This window comes from Peromyscus californicus, unplaced genomic scaffold, assembly GCF_007827085.1.
Source record: "Peromyscus californicus insignis strain IS unplaced genomic scaffold, ASM782708v3 Scaffold_8__1_contigs__length_139910024, whole genome shotgun sequence".
NCBI lineage: Eukaryota > Metazoa > Chordata > Mammalia > Rodentia > Cricetidae > Peromyscus > Peromyscus californicus.
This window is the reverse complement of record NW_026294606.1, coordinates 70,400,848-70,417,424: the sequence shown is the minus strand read 5'-3', so window position 1 is coordinate 70,417,424 and position 16,577 is coordinate 70,400,848. Positions and strand designations below refer to the sequence as shown.

Genomic DNA, 16,577 nt, shown 5'->3' with positions numbered 1-16,577 from the left:
CCTCTTCAATCTGATTTCTTGCTGACTGGAATTTTATAAAGGAAATCATTTCAACTAGAGACTCTCAATGGTTATTTCCCAACTGAATTTGGGTGTTATTTCTAAACTTATTTTGAAAAATTTGTTTAAATCTGTCACGATGTTTTATGTCTTTTGAATTCTGAGGCACTGTCTGACTATGTAGCTCCTGCTGACCACCACTCAGGATCTTCCTTCTTCACCCTCCTAAGTGCTGGCATTCGCGTGTGTATTGTCACACCCGGGGAAGTGATGCTCTACTATTTTCATTCATGGCTAGAAATCTTTGAAGAGTTGACGACTGATAGACAAAATTTCTGTTGCAAAATTAATTGATAGGAAAATGAATTTTTGTTTCTTTATAATATAAAACCCAGTCAGTAGATTAACACATCAATGCATAGTCAGTATGTATAACTCATCAAATGTACAAGTACACATTAGATTAATAATTTCTCTGGGTAAATAGGATGGCATCACAATCTGAGGGAGAAGCAAAGTGTGCTCTCTCCTGACCTCCCTTCCTCCCTCTTTTGCTCCCTCTTCCTCCATCTTTATCTCTCTTTCCCTCTCCCTCACCCTCTATCTTCTTCTTCTCCATTCTTCATCTCTTCTTGTCAGCGTCCAAAATGGCTCGAAAGAAATTTTAAAAAGCCATTGCCTCAGAAGGGATATCACTTTCTGAGATCTGACTTTGCTTTCCCCAAAGTGAATGGATTACTACTGATTCCACAATCTCTTCCAGACATGTTTGGAAGCATCTCACTAACAACATGCATATAAATTGCTTATGGGCCCATTCCCCAGCGTTTACTCCAACATAGATCGAGTAGAGACAGGTCAGGCCTTGGTGCATGATTGATTATCCTGCCTCCCTCATCATCATAAGCACTTAGGTGCACCCTCCTTCCTTTTCCTTTCTTTCATTCCTGTCTTCCCCCAGCTGGAATCACAGACTGCTCTTCTTCAAACTTCAGTTTATCACTTCTGGAAGCTTCTCTGCTCTTCAGACCTTGGTGCCCTTGAACTTCCTGAACTCTTGGTGATTATTCAGAAATCGACCATACAGTCTTATCATATCTTTTGTGATTATTTTTGTTTTATGATAGTTAGATTTGGGTCGACTTAGATGACAGGTTGCTTGTGGTCATTGTTATTTTGTATGCGGGATTTTTGTCCCAGCAGGATGGGGGACAAGGAAGGTGGGGCAGATGACGGTCAGATATCTGCTGTGGCTTCATCTCAAGCTGCATGTTTGCACATGATTTCCAAGTTTGAGTAATTATTTTCTACCACAATGATGGCTGGATATGCCTTCAACTTGACCATTTTAACTAAATTCTAGATTATGTCTTTTTCTATTAGAGTCTAATAATTTCTGGTTTACTAGGTGAAAAATCTGTTTCTTAAGTAGTTTTCTCCAGAGCTCATCATCAAAAACAAGCACACTAAAACCTAGATGTCATCTGCCTTGTTTCTGCCTTCTTCAGAAGTAAAGAATTTCCCAGAGTGCAAAGGGCTCCCTCAGATTACAAAATACTGTATTGTTGTTGGATTGAGGTTCCATTTGTGGCTTATGGGGACGCAGGTACTATGAGGTCTGACGTTTCTGAAATGAAACTCAAAGATAAAATATATCTTTCAAAGCTATTTGAGAGCTCCTCAGGTGAATCTGTGGGCAAGGGTGCTTGCCACCAAGCCTAATGACCTGAATTTAATATCTGGGTCTCAACCAGTGGAAAGAGAAAACTGATTCCAAGTTGTCCTTTGACTTCTAAACATGCCATGGCATGTGCCTCCTAAATAAATAAATAAATAAATAAATAAATAATAAATAAATAAATAAATAAAAAATTAAAAGTTATTTAAGCAAAAATGTCACATCATGGGACTACTTTTACTTTGGAAGGGGAGACTTTTATTTATTTATTTTTTAAGGATTTGTCCCAGTGTTTCAGCTACCTTGCTCCTGAACAAAAGGGATCTACACAGGACTTAACTCATTAATATCCATTCAAATAAGCAGCATCTTTATTCTTTTTTCTTCTTAGAAATGCTTTCTGGTTGTCAACATAGAGATTCATTGTTCTAAAACCGAACCAAAACACAATCTCATTAAGTTCTTCAACATGCATTAGTTGATAAATCTGAAGTGTTGGGGAAAGAAATAATGACAATAATTTCATTCTGTTGTGTCCTGAACTCATTATTGGAAAATTTCTGAGGGACAGTTTCCTGTTTGCTCTGGATTTACAAAATAGTGAGCCTCTGAGGGAAAACAAAACCCGAATTATGTCCTCAATTCACATCATGTCTATGGTCAATAAAGCCTTTTTCTTCTTTAGCGTTGGACTTTGGCCATTCACTCACCTTTGCTCGGGGGAGGTCTTCAAAACCTCCACATTGTCTTTGGTGTCTTGAGCCCTGTCCTGTGTTCTCAAGAGAAGGCGATTCTCCTCCAGCCTACCTGTTTAACCTCCAAGACTTCAGTTCTATTATTTTCATGGGAATGGCACTTGTTTTAGATAGTTCTGATATTTAATAACAACCTACAAAGCCACATGCATGCCAAGGGCATTTAACAGTGCTCATCCTCTTCCTCTACCCACTCCTCTACCCACTAAATGGCACTTATTTAGGGTTAATTTCCCCCTTTATTATGAATGCATTTCTTTGCTTTGATCTTTGTACACTTTTATCAATTTCCCTCTTTTTTCCAGTTCTTTTTCTGCCTTTTCACTTTTGGTTTTAAGATCTTCCTATCTACGCATGTTTTTATTTCAGTCTTATATTCTTTAGTTTTAATAATTAATATTTAGGTGCTGGAGAGATTTCTCAGTGGCCAAGAGCATTTGTTGCTCTTGAAGAAGATGCAGGTTGAATTCCCAGCACCAACATTGTGGCTCACAACCATCTGTCACTAATTCCTGGGGAATCCAGCACCCTTTTCTGACCTCCCTGGGCACCAGACACACAAATGGTACACATATATATGTTTAGGCAAAGTATTCATATACATAAATAAAACTAAAAATTAAAAAAAATAACATTTAGTTAGAAATTATTGAGATTAGTGGTATGTGGAAGAACTTCATGGTGCAGAGGAAGAAACATTTTGATTTTATAAATATTGTATTATGTTCCAAATTGAGCATGAACTGGTCCTTTGGTCAGTTTCCAGATCTCTGGTAAGTAAATCTTACCAGTGTAAAATAAAGTTGATTCACTCTCTTGTGTTTTGTTGTTGCCTTGGGAAAGTGAAAACTTTCGTGGCATTAATGTTATAAAAATGAAAATCTCCGAAACTAACTCTTCTTGAGTTCAAAATGTACCACGCTATATGACCATTTATCTGTACTCATGCCGATGAACTCTAACCACTAGCTTAATGAAGGTCCACCATGTTGTCTTCTGTTTTTATAAGTTGCCCTTGCTTGCTTCAGTTAACCTGGCATTTTGCTTCTGGAATAGCAAATCTATGCAAGGAAACTCACACAAAGAATAGCGATCTTTCACTGAGTTCTTTTCTTTTTAACATTGATTTATTTAATTTGAAAGTGTTATGCAGGAGTATTATATTTACATTGTTTCTATCCCACACTTTCTTCTCCCCAGTTCTTCCCATCGATTCCCCACTCCCTCTCAACTTCATGATCTCTTCTTATTTAATTATCATTGTTACATATATATGTATATACACACACATACACTCACACTCTCACACCCTTCTGAGTCCATTTAACTACATATATATTTATATACACACAAGCATACACACATGTATACACACACACGTACACACACACACACACACACATGTACACACACACACACCCTTCTGAGTCTGTTTAGTGGTTTTTATATGTATGTGTTTAGAGCTGACCACTTGGGTAGGATAACCCAGCAGGCGACTTGTCCCTGGAGAAGACTGATTCTCTCTCTCTTAGCAGTCATTAATAGCATTAGCTCTTCATCTAGGGGTGAGGCCTCGTGAGATTTCCCCCATCCACATTGGGATGTTAGCTCATGTTGTTATTATGTAGGTCTTGCATTGAGTTATTAACCTGAATATTTAAAGCCACTCCTTCAATTTTTTGTTTGTTTTCCTAAGTTTCAAGAAAAGCATTCATCTAGTGTAAGAGCAATACAGAACGAATACTGTGTAAAAATTGTCATTTGTTTTTACTTCGTTGGTTGCCTTGGGCTTTCAGTGGTGTTTCTCAGAGTCCTAGTAGGACTCCTAAGCTTTTTTAGTGCACTAGTTAGAAGGCAGATAACAAAGCTTTACAACTGCATGGGAACTTTCTACTAAGTAATTCAGAGAGGTGAGAATAATCATGAAGGCATGACGAGAAACCACAGGGCTGGGAAGCACACTTAGCCTGCAAGGGTTCTTCCTGAGTTCTTGCCCCTGCTGCCAACCCACACATGCTCAGGGCTAAATTGGATGCCTGTTTCCTTATTGTGTTCCCAGTAGCTGCTGGTTCCCTTCGAAGGGCAGCTCTGAACAACTGCATACATAAAGATACATAGTTTTTGTTTTTCCAAAAAGTAGAGAGAGCTGTGAAGCAGTGTCCTAGTACCCATGGACGTGGGCACAAAACTGGAACTGTGGTGTGCAGACCACTGTAGACCACTGTCGACTCAGAGAGAGCACACTTTTCCCTAATGTCCTTTCCTGAAACATTCTCCCAAAACATTTTATGATGGTTATACTTAATTCTTTGCATAAAGACTTAAAGTTTATAACTAAATTGTGTAACAGTGGATTTGAATATAGTTTTTCTTCCAGATAAATGGACAGACATTTTAAAATAATCTTTAAAATTTATGAATAGGTTTACATAATAATTAATGAAGAAATTACTAGTCTAAATTGTGAAAGCAAGTTTTGGGGTTTTTTTTGGGTATGCATCATCAATTTATGTATTTAATTGGACATGCCCTACATACATATCCAGAACTATCTCCCTAATTGACTGAAGGGCTGACTGCCTAGGACCATCATGGTTTCAAGAGGGCAATTGCTTTTGTCATTTCTTTATGCCTGGCCTGCCTGGAACTTAGCAGACAGCTGTAATTATTGTTAATTGCTGTAGAGACTTACTATGTGGCAGGCACAGCAGTAAGCTTCCCAGTTACTGATGAGTATTTGCTGAGAGTTGAAGAGAGATATGCTCATTCATTGCTTCCAGCTTCCTCTGCTCCCCACAAGAAAGTCTCTTACTTAGCGAGAGTAGGAGCCTGGATATTTATGGTGATTTCATTATTTTTTTCCTCATGGGTAGATTTTGATAATATTCCTAACAACCCTTTGCATTAAATATGAAATTGAGTTGATAATCTTAACTAGGGCCTTCTGGAAGGAGTTGAGATTTAATCATAGTTTAGTAAGTTTATAGCAATTCCAATCCAAATAGATATCTTGGCAATCTCTCTTTGATGCTGTATCTGGATATTAGGTACAATTTGTAACAATATCATAATATAAATTCACTCAAGAACTATTAAAAAGAATCTCCATTCAACCTAATATTGTTATCATTTGGAGAACATATTACAGGTTTTAATCTGCTAGTCATTAAACTTCTTTAAAGATTGATTTCATGCACCATTAGAATGCATTTGCCATTTATAAAATATTAAGCTCACAACACCCAAGAATTATATCTGCTCGTTCTTTTTATTATAAAAATTGACCTGAATAAATAAATCTATTACAGGTATATGCTTAGCCTGATTAAACTAAAATGGCAAACTATTATGGTTTAATAGCACATGTATTGTACATCTTTTTTTAATAAATTATATAGTTATTCAAACCAGAGTGAAGGCCATGCTGCTGAAATGCCTTCACTCACAGCTCATTTGCTTACCAATACTTTAAATATGCAGACATATAGAGAAAGTCACACACATATACATGCCTTTTATTTGTAGGCTTGTGGGCTTTTTTTGTTTTTTAAATAGCTTCTGTGTTCTTACCTCTCTTCCATCTTGTACCTTCTGTTTCCTCTCCATGTCTCTTGATGTCTCCTGCATGCATGCCTCAATTCTTTCTCCTCTTCCTTTCTTTCCCTGGAAATCTCATCTATACCTAGCTATAGGTTGTTCAGCTTCTTATTACACCAATCACAGCAAATACATCTTCACACAGTATACAAATATCCCACAATAATGAACCACTGTGCTTGGCTCAGAAACTATGTCTTCTGATTGCCCTAATTAGTGGTGAAGATGGTAAAAATCCAGTGAATATCATTTTGATATATTTTAACATAGGAGAATGATACATATGAAACTCATTATTTTTGTTTTATTCTTTGATAGCATCATATGTGTATGTAATGAATTTTATTTGTTTTCAGCCTCCATACTTTCTCATTCCTCTCCCCTCTCTCACTGATACCTTCTTCCCAACAAGTCTCTTTCCTATTTTCATGTGTGTACATGCGTGTGTGTATGTGTGTGTTTATGTGTGTGTGTGTGACTCACTAGGTGTAAATGAGTTTCATTATGGTTGTTGCTTGAGCATGAGTTGGAGTTATTTATTGATGCATGTGCAACTTATCAGTGTTATACCATTGCGGGAAAATGATACTGTTCCCTAATCAATCATTAACCACCAACCAATAACCCCTAGCGGAGGGGTGTGACCTCATGAGCTCCTCTTATCCATGATAAAATGCTGACTGGCCAAATCTTGTTCAGGTCTTATGTATGTAACCATACTGCAGTGAGTCCCTGAATGCAATGTCTATGTCATGTCTTTTATCATTTAAATTTTTATTCATTGCAGAATTACATATGTGACTACTATATAAATATATAGTAATATAAATATCATTTCAACCCCTCCATTAATCCCTTTGTAATGCCTCCTGTGTCCCTGCTCCACTCTGACCCCAATACGTAAGAATAAGGGTCCTGAACTGTGAGGTATTGAAGGGGAGGATCAGGGATGAGAAAAATAAAGAAGACAGAAAGCTGGAATCAAGAGGTCTGCATGAGCAGATGACTCCTACTTGAAGCTTATGAAGAAGTACAGTGTCTTATACACGGTTTGCAGTGGGGAATGGGACAGAGTCAGCAGAAAGCTGTTACACAATGGAATGGAGTCAGCAGGAAACTAATCAAGTGATATTGTACAACGGGAACACAGGATTTCTCAAGTGTGTCATTGACCAGGCACGCAGCAGCCTGGGGACTGATAGCAACAGCCTTTTAGTTGGGGGAAAGAGTTAGGTTCCCAGGTACCAAAGGCCTTAACCCTTCAAGGCCCTGGCTCCTGTAACATGAATCTTAAAAGGTCTTATTAATAAAAACAAACCTGGAGCCAGATTAGTTATAACTTTTTATTTTTTTAATTTTTATTAGACATAAAAAGGGGAAATTTTATTTGTGCTGAAATGTGGTGATACTTTATTTGTATGTTAATAAATAATGTTTGCCTGGAGATCAGAGGAAATAGCAAGCCATTTAAGTAAACACAAAAGTCAGGCAATGTTAGCACACACCCTTAATCCGATCACTTGGCAGGCAGGGTCTCTGTGTGTTCAAGGCCACACTAGGGAATGGAGCCAAGCTTGGTGACACATACCTTTAATCCCAGTACCAACCACAGAGTCCTGGAGGTCTGTACAGACAGGCAGTGACAAGGAAGTGAGGTAGCTGGGCTAAGAGCCAATGAGAGGTCAGAACAGCAAGGCAATAAAAGCCTGGGTAGACAGGAAGTCATGACACTTGGAAGCTGTGGTGTGGTGAGGTAAAATTAGCTGGTGGCTATTCCTATTTCCCTGACCTCTAAGGCTTTCACCCCTATATTTGGCTCCATGTTTTTTACTTAATAAGACCGCTTAGAAATTCGTCTATAGGCTCCAGACTCATACCACAACTTATCAAGTCTGCTCCTGAGCAAGGACACAGAACTAGTGTTCCTTTTGTCCTTTCATCTGGGCCTCTGAGAAAGCTTTGGATTGGCCTATCCCCCAACCCCACTCCCTCTCGAATTTATGATTCTTCTATAATTGTGATTGGTTTACACACGGACACACACACACACACACATGCACACCCACACACACCATTTAGTGTTGCTCATATGTGCATGTGTTTATGGTTGACCACAGGATTATATAACCTATCAGAGGGGCTTGTCCCTGAAGAAGACTGGTCTCCCTCTTTTGACAGCCATTGATGGCCTATAGGTCTTCACCTAGGGGTAGGACCTTGTGAAATTTCCCCATCTGTATTGGCATGTGGACTGGAATTATCATTTATGCAGGTCTTATTTAGACAACTATATTGTTTTATGTGCCAGCTTCTCTGATATGTCTGCGTATGCTACACTACGTAGCAGGATATGTCCTGGTCTTCTGGCTCTTACAATTGTTCTGTCCCCTCTTCTGGAGATCCCTGAGCCTTAGGTGTAGGGGTTGTGTTATAGACATACCAGACGAGATAAGGCATCCCATGGTGTGTTTATACAGCTCTTAAATCCTTTCTGCCTCCTCTTCCATGATGTCCCTTGAGTGATGGAGAGGGTAATATAAAAGTAGAGTCAATAATTCCGCCTTCACTTATTAAATTCTTTTTATTTTCTCACAGTTTTTTAATAACCATGATTTTTTTGTTAAGAGTATAGTAATTTTTATTTCATTTATTTTGTTTTACCATAGCATCTATAATAGAGTAATAGAAATATTAAAAACAAAATTAACTGGCATTTTGAGAGCTCCTGGGAGAGGGGGAGTCAATTTTCTTTAATGGTGTGATTCCTGGTAGGTAGACCACACTCAAGAATAGTAGGGGGGCACAAGTTGGACTTGATGAGTAAAAACAAACAAACAAACAAACAAACAAACAACAAAAACAGAAGAAAACTCAAAGTTGGGTTGGAGGAAGGAGTTGGGGAAGGGTATGTGTGATTATGATCAAAACAAATTGCATGGAGTTTTTATAGAATTAATAAAAACGTTATTTAAAGAAACATAGTTAACTGCACAATAAACTGATTTTTAAATTAATTTCCTTAATTCGTAAGATTTGGACTAATCTAGAGATTGTGTGTGCTGTTGCCACTCAAGTTTCACAGAGCACTGAGGACATTTTGTTTTACTGGCAGTGCTGGAAGTCACTTGGGTTTGGGCAGTGTATTTGGAGGTTAACCTGAGGAATCTGTGTGTGTCCCTGTGCAGCGCCCGTTCTTCCTGGAGCTTACCAGCAGAGTCATTCCCAAGGCTATGGGTACATGCACCAGACCAGCGTGTCATCCATGAGGTCAATGCAGCATTCACCAAATCTAGTAAGTGCTGATTTCAAACCTTCTTGCAATCGGGGAGTATAGCTTGGTGGTAGAGGGTTTGCCTAGAATGTAAGGTTCAGAGCTCAATCCCTAGCACTGGAAAAACAAAAAAGAACCCATCACATTATTATCTGTGTAGTTCTTTCAGTGGAAAAAAAAACCATTACAGAGGAAAAGTGATGAGAAACAATGACATTAATAAACATCTTCAAACAATAAAGCCAACAAGACATCTACCAGTAGGTACCAGAGACCCTTTTAATGTTACTTTTATGTTACTGTGATAAAACACCATGACCAAAAACAACTTACAGAAGGAAGAGAGTATTTGAGCTTGTTTTCCAGAGGTATAAGAGCCCATGCCCAGGGCAAGGAGGCATGGTGGCAAGAGCAGGGAGCTAAGAGGTCACATCTCAACTGTAAGAACAAAGAAAAAAACTAATCTGGAACTAGGGCAAGTCTATATTCTCTCAAAGTCAATTGTCAGTGACATATTTTTGATAGCAAGGACATACCTCTTAAACTTTGCCACATTTGGAGATCAAATACTCAAATACCTTAGCCTATGGAGAACATTTCTCATTCCAACCATGACTGGAAAGATCTAGCTATGCTCTTCATCCAGGACTAAGAAGTTGCAGGTATGTGATAATTTATGTCAAAGACCTAATCTTCATGTTCATCATAATGGCCTCAGAAGTCTAATGGACATGATGGAAGCTTAAATGTTCTGAACACAAAGAAATAGCAAATAGCTATTCTAGTTACTTTGATCTGGCAGAAATTGTAGCCAGGTATTGAAATACGATGCTATAATCCCAAATCTGTACAATTACTGCATGCAATCACTGCATGTCAATTAAAAGTCAATGAATAACAGTATCTGTCAAACATCCCTGTTAGAAGTCTTGGAGTACTCATTATTCAGTTTGAAGTTCAGAATGATGCTTGCTTTGTGGTCATACTCGGTGTTTTGAAATTGCTTCTCACAATACTTAGAAGGAGAGGATGTTCTGAAAGACAGCCAAGTGCTTTTAGGTCCAGTGTGTGTCAGCCAGTTGCCTCCGTCTCCTTAATCTATGAATATTTTTGGCTTTGAGATTTACTGATTATTAATATTATATGAACTCTCAGCCTTGAACTAAAACAAATATAAAGACACAATTTAAATGTTTTCACTATAACAAAATTTTTCTTTATATGTACATCAAAAATCAGAACAATTCTGTAGGAAATTTATGACACTGTGATTTGAAATATGTAAAATTTAAGTAAGTAAATTATTTCTTTTATATATTTTTAAGAGGGAACAAAAATTCTTTGTACTTATTTAGGAAAAGTTCATTTTCTGTGCAAGGGGGAGGAGCCATTGGCAGAGAACCAGTGGACTAAGGGCCTGCTGTTAATGGGGTTAATCTCCTGAAGAATGAGGGAACAGGAGGAAATCTGCATTCTCTAAGGCTTCTGGGATTATCTGCACATGGGACCTGGTATTACTCTTTCAAAGGCTACTTTTAGACAAGCACACTTTTATTTATTGTATCTCATTGTTGTCTTTTCAAGTTAAGCTATTGTGTCATCTTTTGGGACCTTTGCTTTGATCTTAAATATGTTTCCTTGAGATGAACAAAGTTGAGATTTCTAGAATTATGTGGGACACCTGGTTTACAACTACCCAGAGATAGCAATGCCGTCAAGCCTTCATACTTACCGTCTGTGTGGTGGTTTATTGGGACCCAGACTCGTAACTGTGACTACTGTAGAATACAACACCCAATCACTTCTTCCTTTCTCAGAGGACCTACCGAGCCATGTACGACTACAGTGCCCAGGATGAAGATGAGGTCTCCTTCCGAGATGGTGACTACATTGTCAACGTGCAGCCCATTGATGACGGCTGGATGTATGGCACCGTGCAGAGAACCGGGAGAACGGGCATGCTCCCGGCAAATTATATTGAGTTTGTGAATTAATTCTTTCTCCTTGCCCTTTGAGCTTTACTCTGATGTATTCTACACCCAGTCTTTTTAAAAGATAGAAGATACTTTTCAGATAACTTGGCAATTATTTTACAATAACGTATCCTTACTTTGACAATTAGACACACAGGTACCAGGGAAAGGGAATGACTTTTGGGCTGGAAACAGCAGCATCCATAGTAATTCCTGTAAACAAAACCATTAGGTCTGGAGACCTGGTGCTGCTAATTGTGTTTGTGGTTTCATTTAATTGGCTATTCAACCCTCCTGGGACATGTATTTTTGTAGACTTTAATAGAGATGTTGATTGTCCCTTAAATGTAACAAGTGTATGAAACTTCTTAGCTGTCACTTGGAATCATCTGAAGCCAATTCTCATAGTCCAGCAACACAGCCAATAATCTAAAAACTGTTCAGCTTTTGAAACATTGGGTAATTTTCAATTCAGATGCGAATTGCCCAGTATAATAAATGGAAACAGTGGCAGAATGAGTCTGATTAAAATCATATTGACTGTAGCCTTAGGGAGCAGGCAGGAAACTTGCCCTTTTCCTAGGCTCACCAGGATCTAGTTATTTCTCATGTGTTTCATGGTATCGCCTATCTCCATTTACATTCTGTGGAGCGGAGCATGTGCTCAGGTCCTCAGAATATCAGGACCAGGTAACTTCACAGCTACTCTGCAAAGGGCAAAGTCAATGTCATCTGTATTATTTCCCTAGTAGCCTCTATCCTGTTGCATGTCTCGTGGGCTTAAGCTTCTGTAACATGGCAGCTGCTTGCCCATCCTTGTTATAAAAGTCAGCAGTGTGGCTGATCTCTCCCTGCCCTTCCTTCTAGCTGTCAGCTCACCAGAAAACATTTTGAAAAGTTGCTTGAGACTTTCTCGCTGTATTAAACTCTAGTTTTGAAAGACTCATGCCTTAGGGGAAATACACATATACTCTAGTAAATAGGAAATTTATGTATTTACTGGATAGCTTTCACTCACTTAATACCACCATTGATTTGAAAGTGAAGTGAATTCAACAGCATCCCATGTAAGGGGGAATGGCCTATTCAGTATACTGGGAGAAAACCAACACAAAACAGTAAGCAGAAGTTTGCTCCACAGTTAGATGACTTGGTCTTATATTTTGGCAATTGGTCTTCAGACTCTGGCATGGAAATATAGCTACTAAGTATGTTCATAAAAAGGATTCCTTTTCCCACCCTGCTTTTTGTTTTCTAAATCACCTTTGGGATTACATATAAGAAAGTCAGCAGTGATCAGATCAGCAGATGATTTATTAAGAAGGAAATAGGTGTCTTGTGTTGAGTGAGTGTGCAGGGTTTTCATAGTGTCACAGCCCCAAGTAGAACCATTACTATTGTGTCTTCAATTTGCTCTGGAGTCTGCAGTCGAAGTTAGTGGATGTTGATGTTTATCACAACTCTGTTTTTCTCATGGTGCCTCTTACTGTGACTTGAAGCAGGGTGGCATTTGTGTGAGATCTGAAACTGAAGAAAGCAGAGTCACAAAACTGTAAGAAGACACTGCGATTGTGGGACTATCTACACAATATGTTCAAGGAAATTAACAAAGCACCCACCAGTGAAAAACGTTTGAATGAAATGTTTGTGAGGCCAAAGCTCCAAGTTGGTTCATTTAAACCTTTGAAAAGTGAGCCCGTACTCTGGAAAATCAGTAGTTTCGTTAGATTTGCCTTAAAGAAAAGTTTTATTACACTGAGCTGTGTTTCTGTGACACTGATAGAAAACTGAAAAGAAAAATAACTAGAGATTTTCCTGGAAAGGGTTTTATAGACTTGTAAATAAACAGCTTACCTAATTTCCTGTCATTTAAATAGCCAGTCATGATTAACCTTCCTGTTTTCATGTCTTGAACACACACCTACAAAGACAAACTGCACTTGCAATAATTTTGCAAACATCTTTACACTAATAACAAGGGTGATAAGCTGGCTCATTTATGTTGTGTCTTTATGCTTTCCCAGGCAGACCATGTATGTGTGTGTGTGTTTGTGATTATTAAAACAAAAGAGTAGTTGTTGATTAAAACTTCAGGCTAAATGCAGGGCAGGTATGATTTTTGGTAATAGTGTGTGTGCAGGAAGCTCAACCGAAGTCGACTTTGAAATGATGCTTAACATCAGCTAGTCCTCACAAAGTAGCAGCTCAGTGGTCCATGTTCTTGCCACTCATTCATTTCAAAGTCAGACTTGAATGTGAAAGTCAGTACACATTTGGGAAATCCGTGTCCTAAATGTTGAGCCTTACATAATGTTTGCATAGCAAGATTTTTCTGTTTTAAGTCCTTCAGAATTAAGATCTGATCTGGATTCAATAAAGGGCAGTTTTTTTTCAATACCAACTGAGGCAGAACAAGACATTGTATGCTCTTGAGGTCATGCATTGATAGACTAGACACTGTTACTAGCACTTGTAAGGATGTTACCCATCTCATCAGAAAATCTGAGCATAGATGTGTCATACCCAGATGCCATCTTTTGGAGCATCATTTTAAAAAATGCTATATTCTTAACACACTTTCCACATGCCCCCCTCCCCCTTGCTGTTTGGCAGCCAGTATCTCACATGTAACACTGACAGCTATGGATGAATTTGAAAACAAGTCCATTAGAAATCAGATTAAAGGAACCTAAACGCCAGACACAGAGATCACGCATCTGTTCCTAAATGTGATGGTTTCTCAAGCCTGATGGAAGCACAAGAAGCCACCTGATACACTTCTCCAAGTCTCTGAAGACAAATGTATTTGGTTCATGTTCCTCTTGAGAAAAGTTTAGCAACAGAATATAATGCCTTCGTTGTAAGCTTTTGTAGTAGATTTAAAAAAACATATTTGTTGTTCTCTGGAGAACTTTCTATTTCTAACCTGTGACAAAATGAATACTTCGTGTCTTCATTGTGTTTGCACATCTGCAGCACACCCAGTTTGAAATCTGGTTGTCATTCTCCATGGAGTCCTTGCATCTTCCCATGTCTCTCAGCCTCCACAGAGCACCCAGGAATGTCTAAGCACAATTTCCACAAGCACCTTGTGTGGGGATGGGTGAGATTATGAGAGTCCCTCCCTTGTCAAGGCCCTTTATTTGAAGATGTTAAAGATGCCATTTGGCCAGTTTTACTGTAGTCTTTCATTTTAGGTCCTCTCTGTGCTGGGGTTCATAACACTCTAAGAATGCTGGGAAAATCTTTTCCACAAATGAAAGCAAAGGACACACCCAGTTTTCAGGTTCCTCCACCTCTAGTGGAATACTTTCAGTGAAATGATAAAGAAAATAAGTGTGATCTTTAATAACACAGCCCTATATACAGTGGATATAGTTTATACTAATGTTATAATATAGATATATACAAAATAGGTGCCTTTTGATTATACTTGTTTATCATTATGGTCTTGGAAAGGAAAGCAAGCAAGCAAGCTTCTGCATATTCTATTACAATATTTTATGATACATGATTGATATTTTTGTGGTGAGAATTGAGATGCCCCTACCTGGAAGATGTCACAGCTGGTTGTATATTCCTCCTAAAGGTTTAGAACTTTAGACAATATTGACTTCTTCCATTTTCTGAAAAGTTGGGATTTTTTTCTTGTGGATGTATATGTAGTTGAAATATATAAGCATTAAGTTTGTTTGGGGTTTAAAATACTTAGGTGAGATAGATTAGTTATATTATGAGGCTGAATTCACTGAGTAAGATGAGCTTTGTGGCCTGATTATGTTTATGTTTTAACTGTTTGCCTTTGATAATCTGAATGTGGCTACATTTGCACTTGTATGAGGTAATACAACGTGGTGATAAAGCTTCAGTTAGGTAGGAAGCTATGTAAACTAATTTAAGATGCTAAAATGAAAGGCTCTCTGAAGTATTCTGTGCCCTGTAGGGCCCGTTTCCAGGCAAGTAGCTGTCAATAACTAATGATCAAAAAAAGTTAAGACATTGTGGGAAACTTCTGTGGTCATCATTCCAGGATGCATAAGACTACTAGAATCCTCGGGCCTAGAAGGCTCCCTGGACAAATGTCCTTCCCAACTGTCTGTGACTTCAGTATATCCACAGGACTCCATATGCTTACTGTGTCTGATATGTGGTATCCTGTTTGCATAGCATACATGTCGCTGTTGTTAACTATTGTTAAAGATGGTTTCCTTTAAAGGAAGGAGAGAAAAACTGCATTGCAACCTTCTTCCTTCATGTCCATACAATGAATTGCTAAGCATTTTGGAAGTAGCAACAAGTGTGTAACAGGCATGATATTTGTGGAACTGTTGGCTTTTGACCTGTGATAAAAACAGAAATTTGAATGATGTAGCTTGGCTTCTGTTTGCTTTGAAATATGCACAATTGTGGTTGGTGATTAATTTGTAAAGCTGTATTAACTTTGAGAACATAATGATTGTGAAAGAACCAGTAAATGTTTTTTCAATGGGAGGGGAATCACAGAATGATTTAAGGTTATTAGTATAATTTGGCTTTTGTTATGCAAATTGTTAACACCAGCTATTAAAATATATTTTAGTAGAAATGCTTTAATTCATGTTTTTTTCCTCTACACTGTGAATCTTGAAGCCTTGGTGGACCAGAGACACATTGTGATGTCCAAAGGACTAACCTATGCAAATGAGTTCACATCTTATTGATGTCACAGTAAACATGTGCTAAGAAATTATTTCTCCACATAACATGCAGCAGTATTGGAATAGCACAGGAAGCCTGGCCTCCCATGCATTACACTGTAGTCACTCACAATCCCTTCAAGGCCACCAAAACCATTAGCATTTGTGGGAATCCGATTGGTATCTATTGAAACTACTTTAATGATACCGGGAGGAAGATGACAGACAGGCATCTTGGCTGTGACTTTCATAGAACTATGTTCTCACATATACTCTCTTCGGGGTCTTGGTATTCTGTGTCCTCTATCTGTATTTGTAAAGCATTTATGATTCATTAATTTCCTATCAACACATTTGGTTTGCTTAAATAAATACAGGATGTAACAAAATTGTTCTACTTCTTGGCTGTCACCGTGGTTTCTCAGAACACAGGTCATTGGGTGCAGGCAGTGCATTGTGAGTTCCTTATAATGACTCGCATCCAGTCACATTAAAGATGTATGAAGGCATAGTGCATTCATTTAAAAAAGCTGTGCAGAGTGTGTTTTCCTTCTTTTTCTTGTGTTTTCCTTCTTCAAACCAACACAGTTTTAAGTAATAATAATATGCTTTTTAAACCCACAGTCT

General features: G+C 38.2%; 1 protein-coding gene across 21 annotated transcripts in view; it reads left to right on the top strand.

Annotated features, from left to right (window-relative positions):
• The window catches only part of Nebl (nebulette), a 365,241-nt gene extending 348,893 nt beyond the window's left edge, over positions 1–16,348 (top strand). For all 21 annotated transcript variants that reach the window (XM_052728302.1, XM_052728294.1, XM_052728291.1 and 18 more), the window contains 2 exons: positions 9,216–9,322; positions 11,119–16,348. In XM_052728302.1, the coding sequence (XP_052584262.1) occupies positions 9,216–9,322; positions 11,119–11,295 (284 nt within the window). In that variant the 3' untranslated portion in view covers positions 11,296–16,348. The remainder of the gene's footprint in view (positions 1–9,215; positions 9,323–11,118) is intronic.
• The last annotated feature ends 229 nt before the right edge of the window (positions 16,349–16,577 follow it).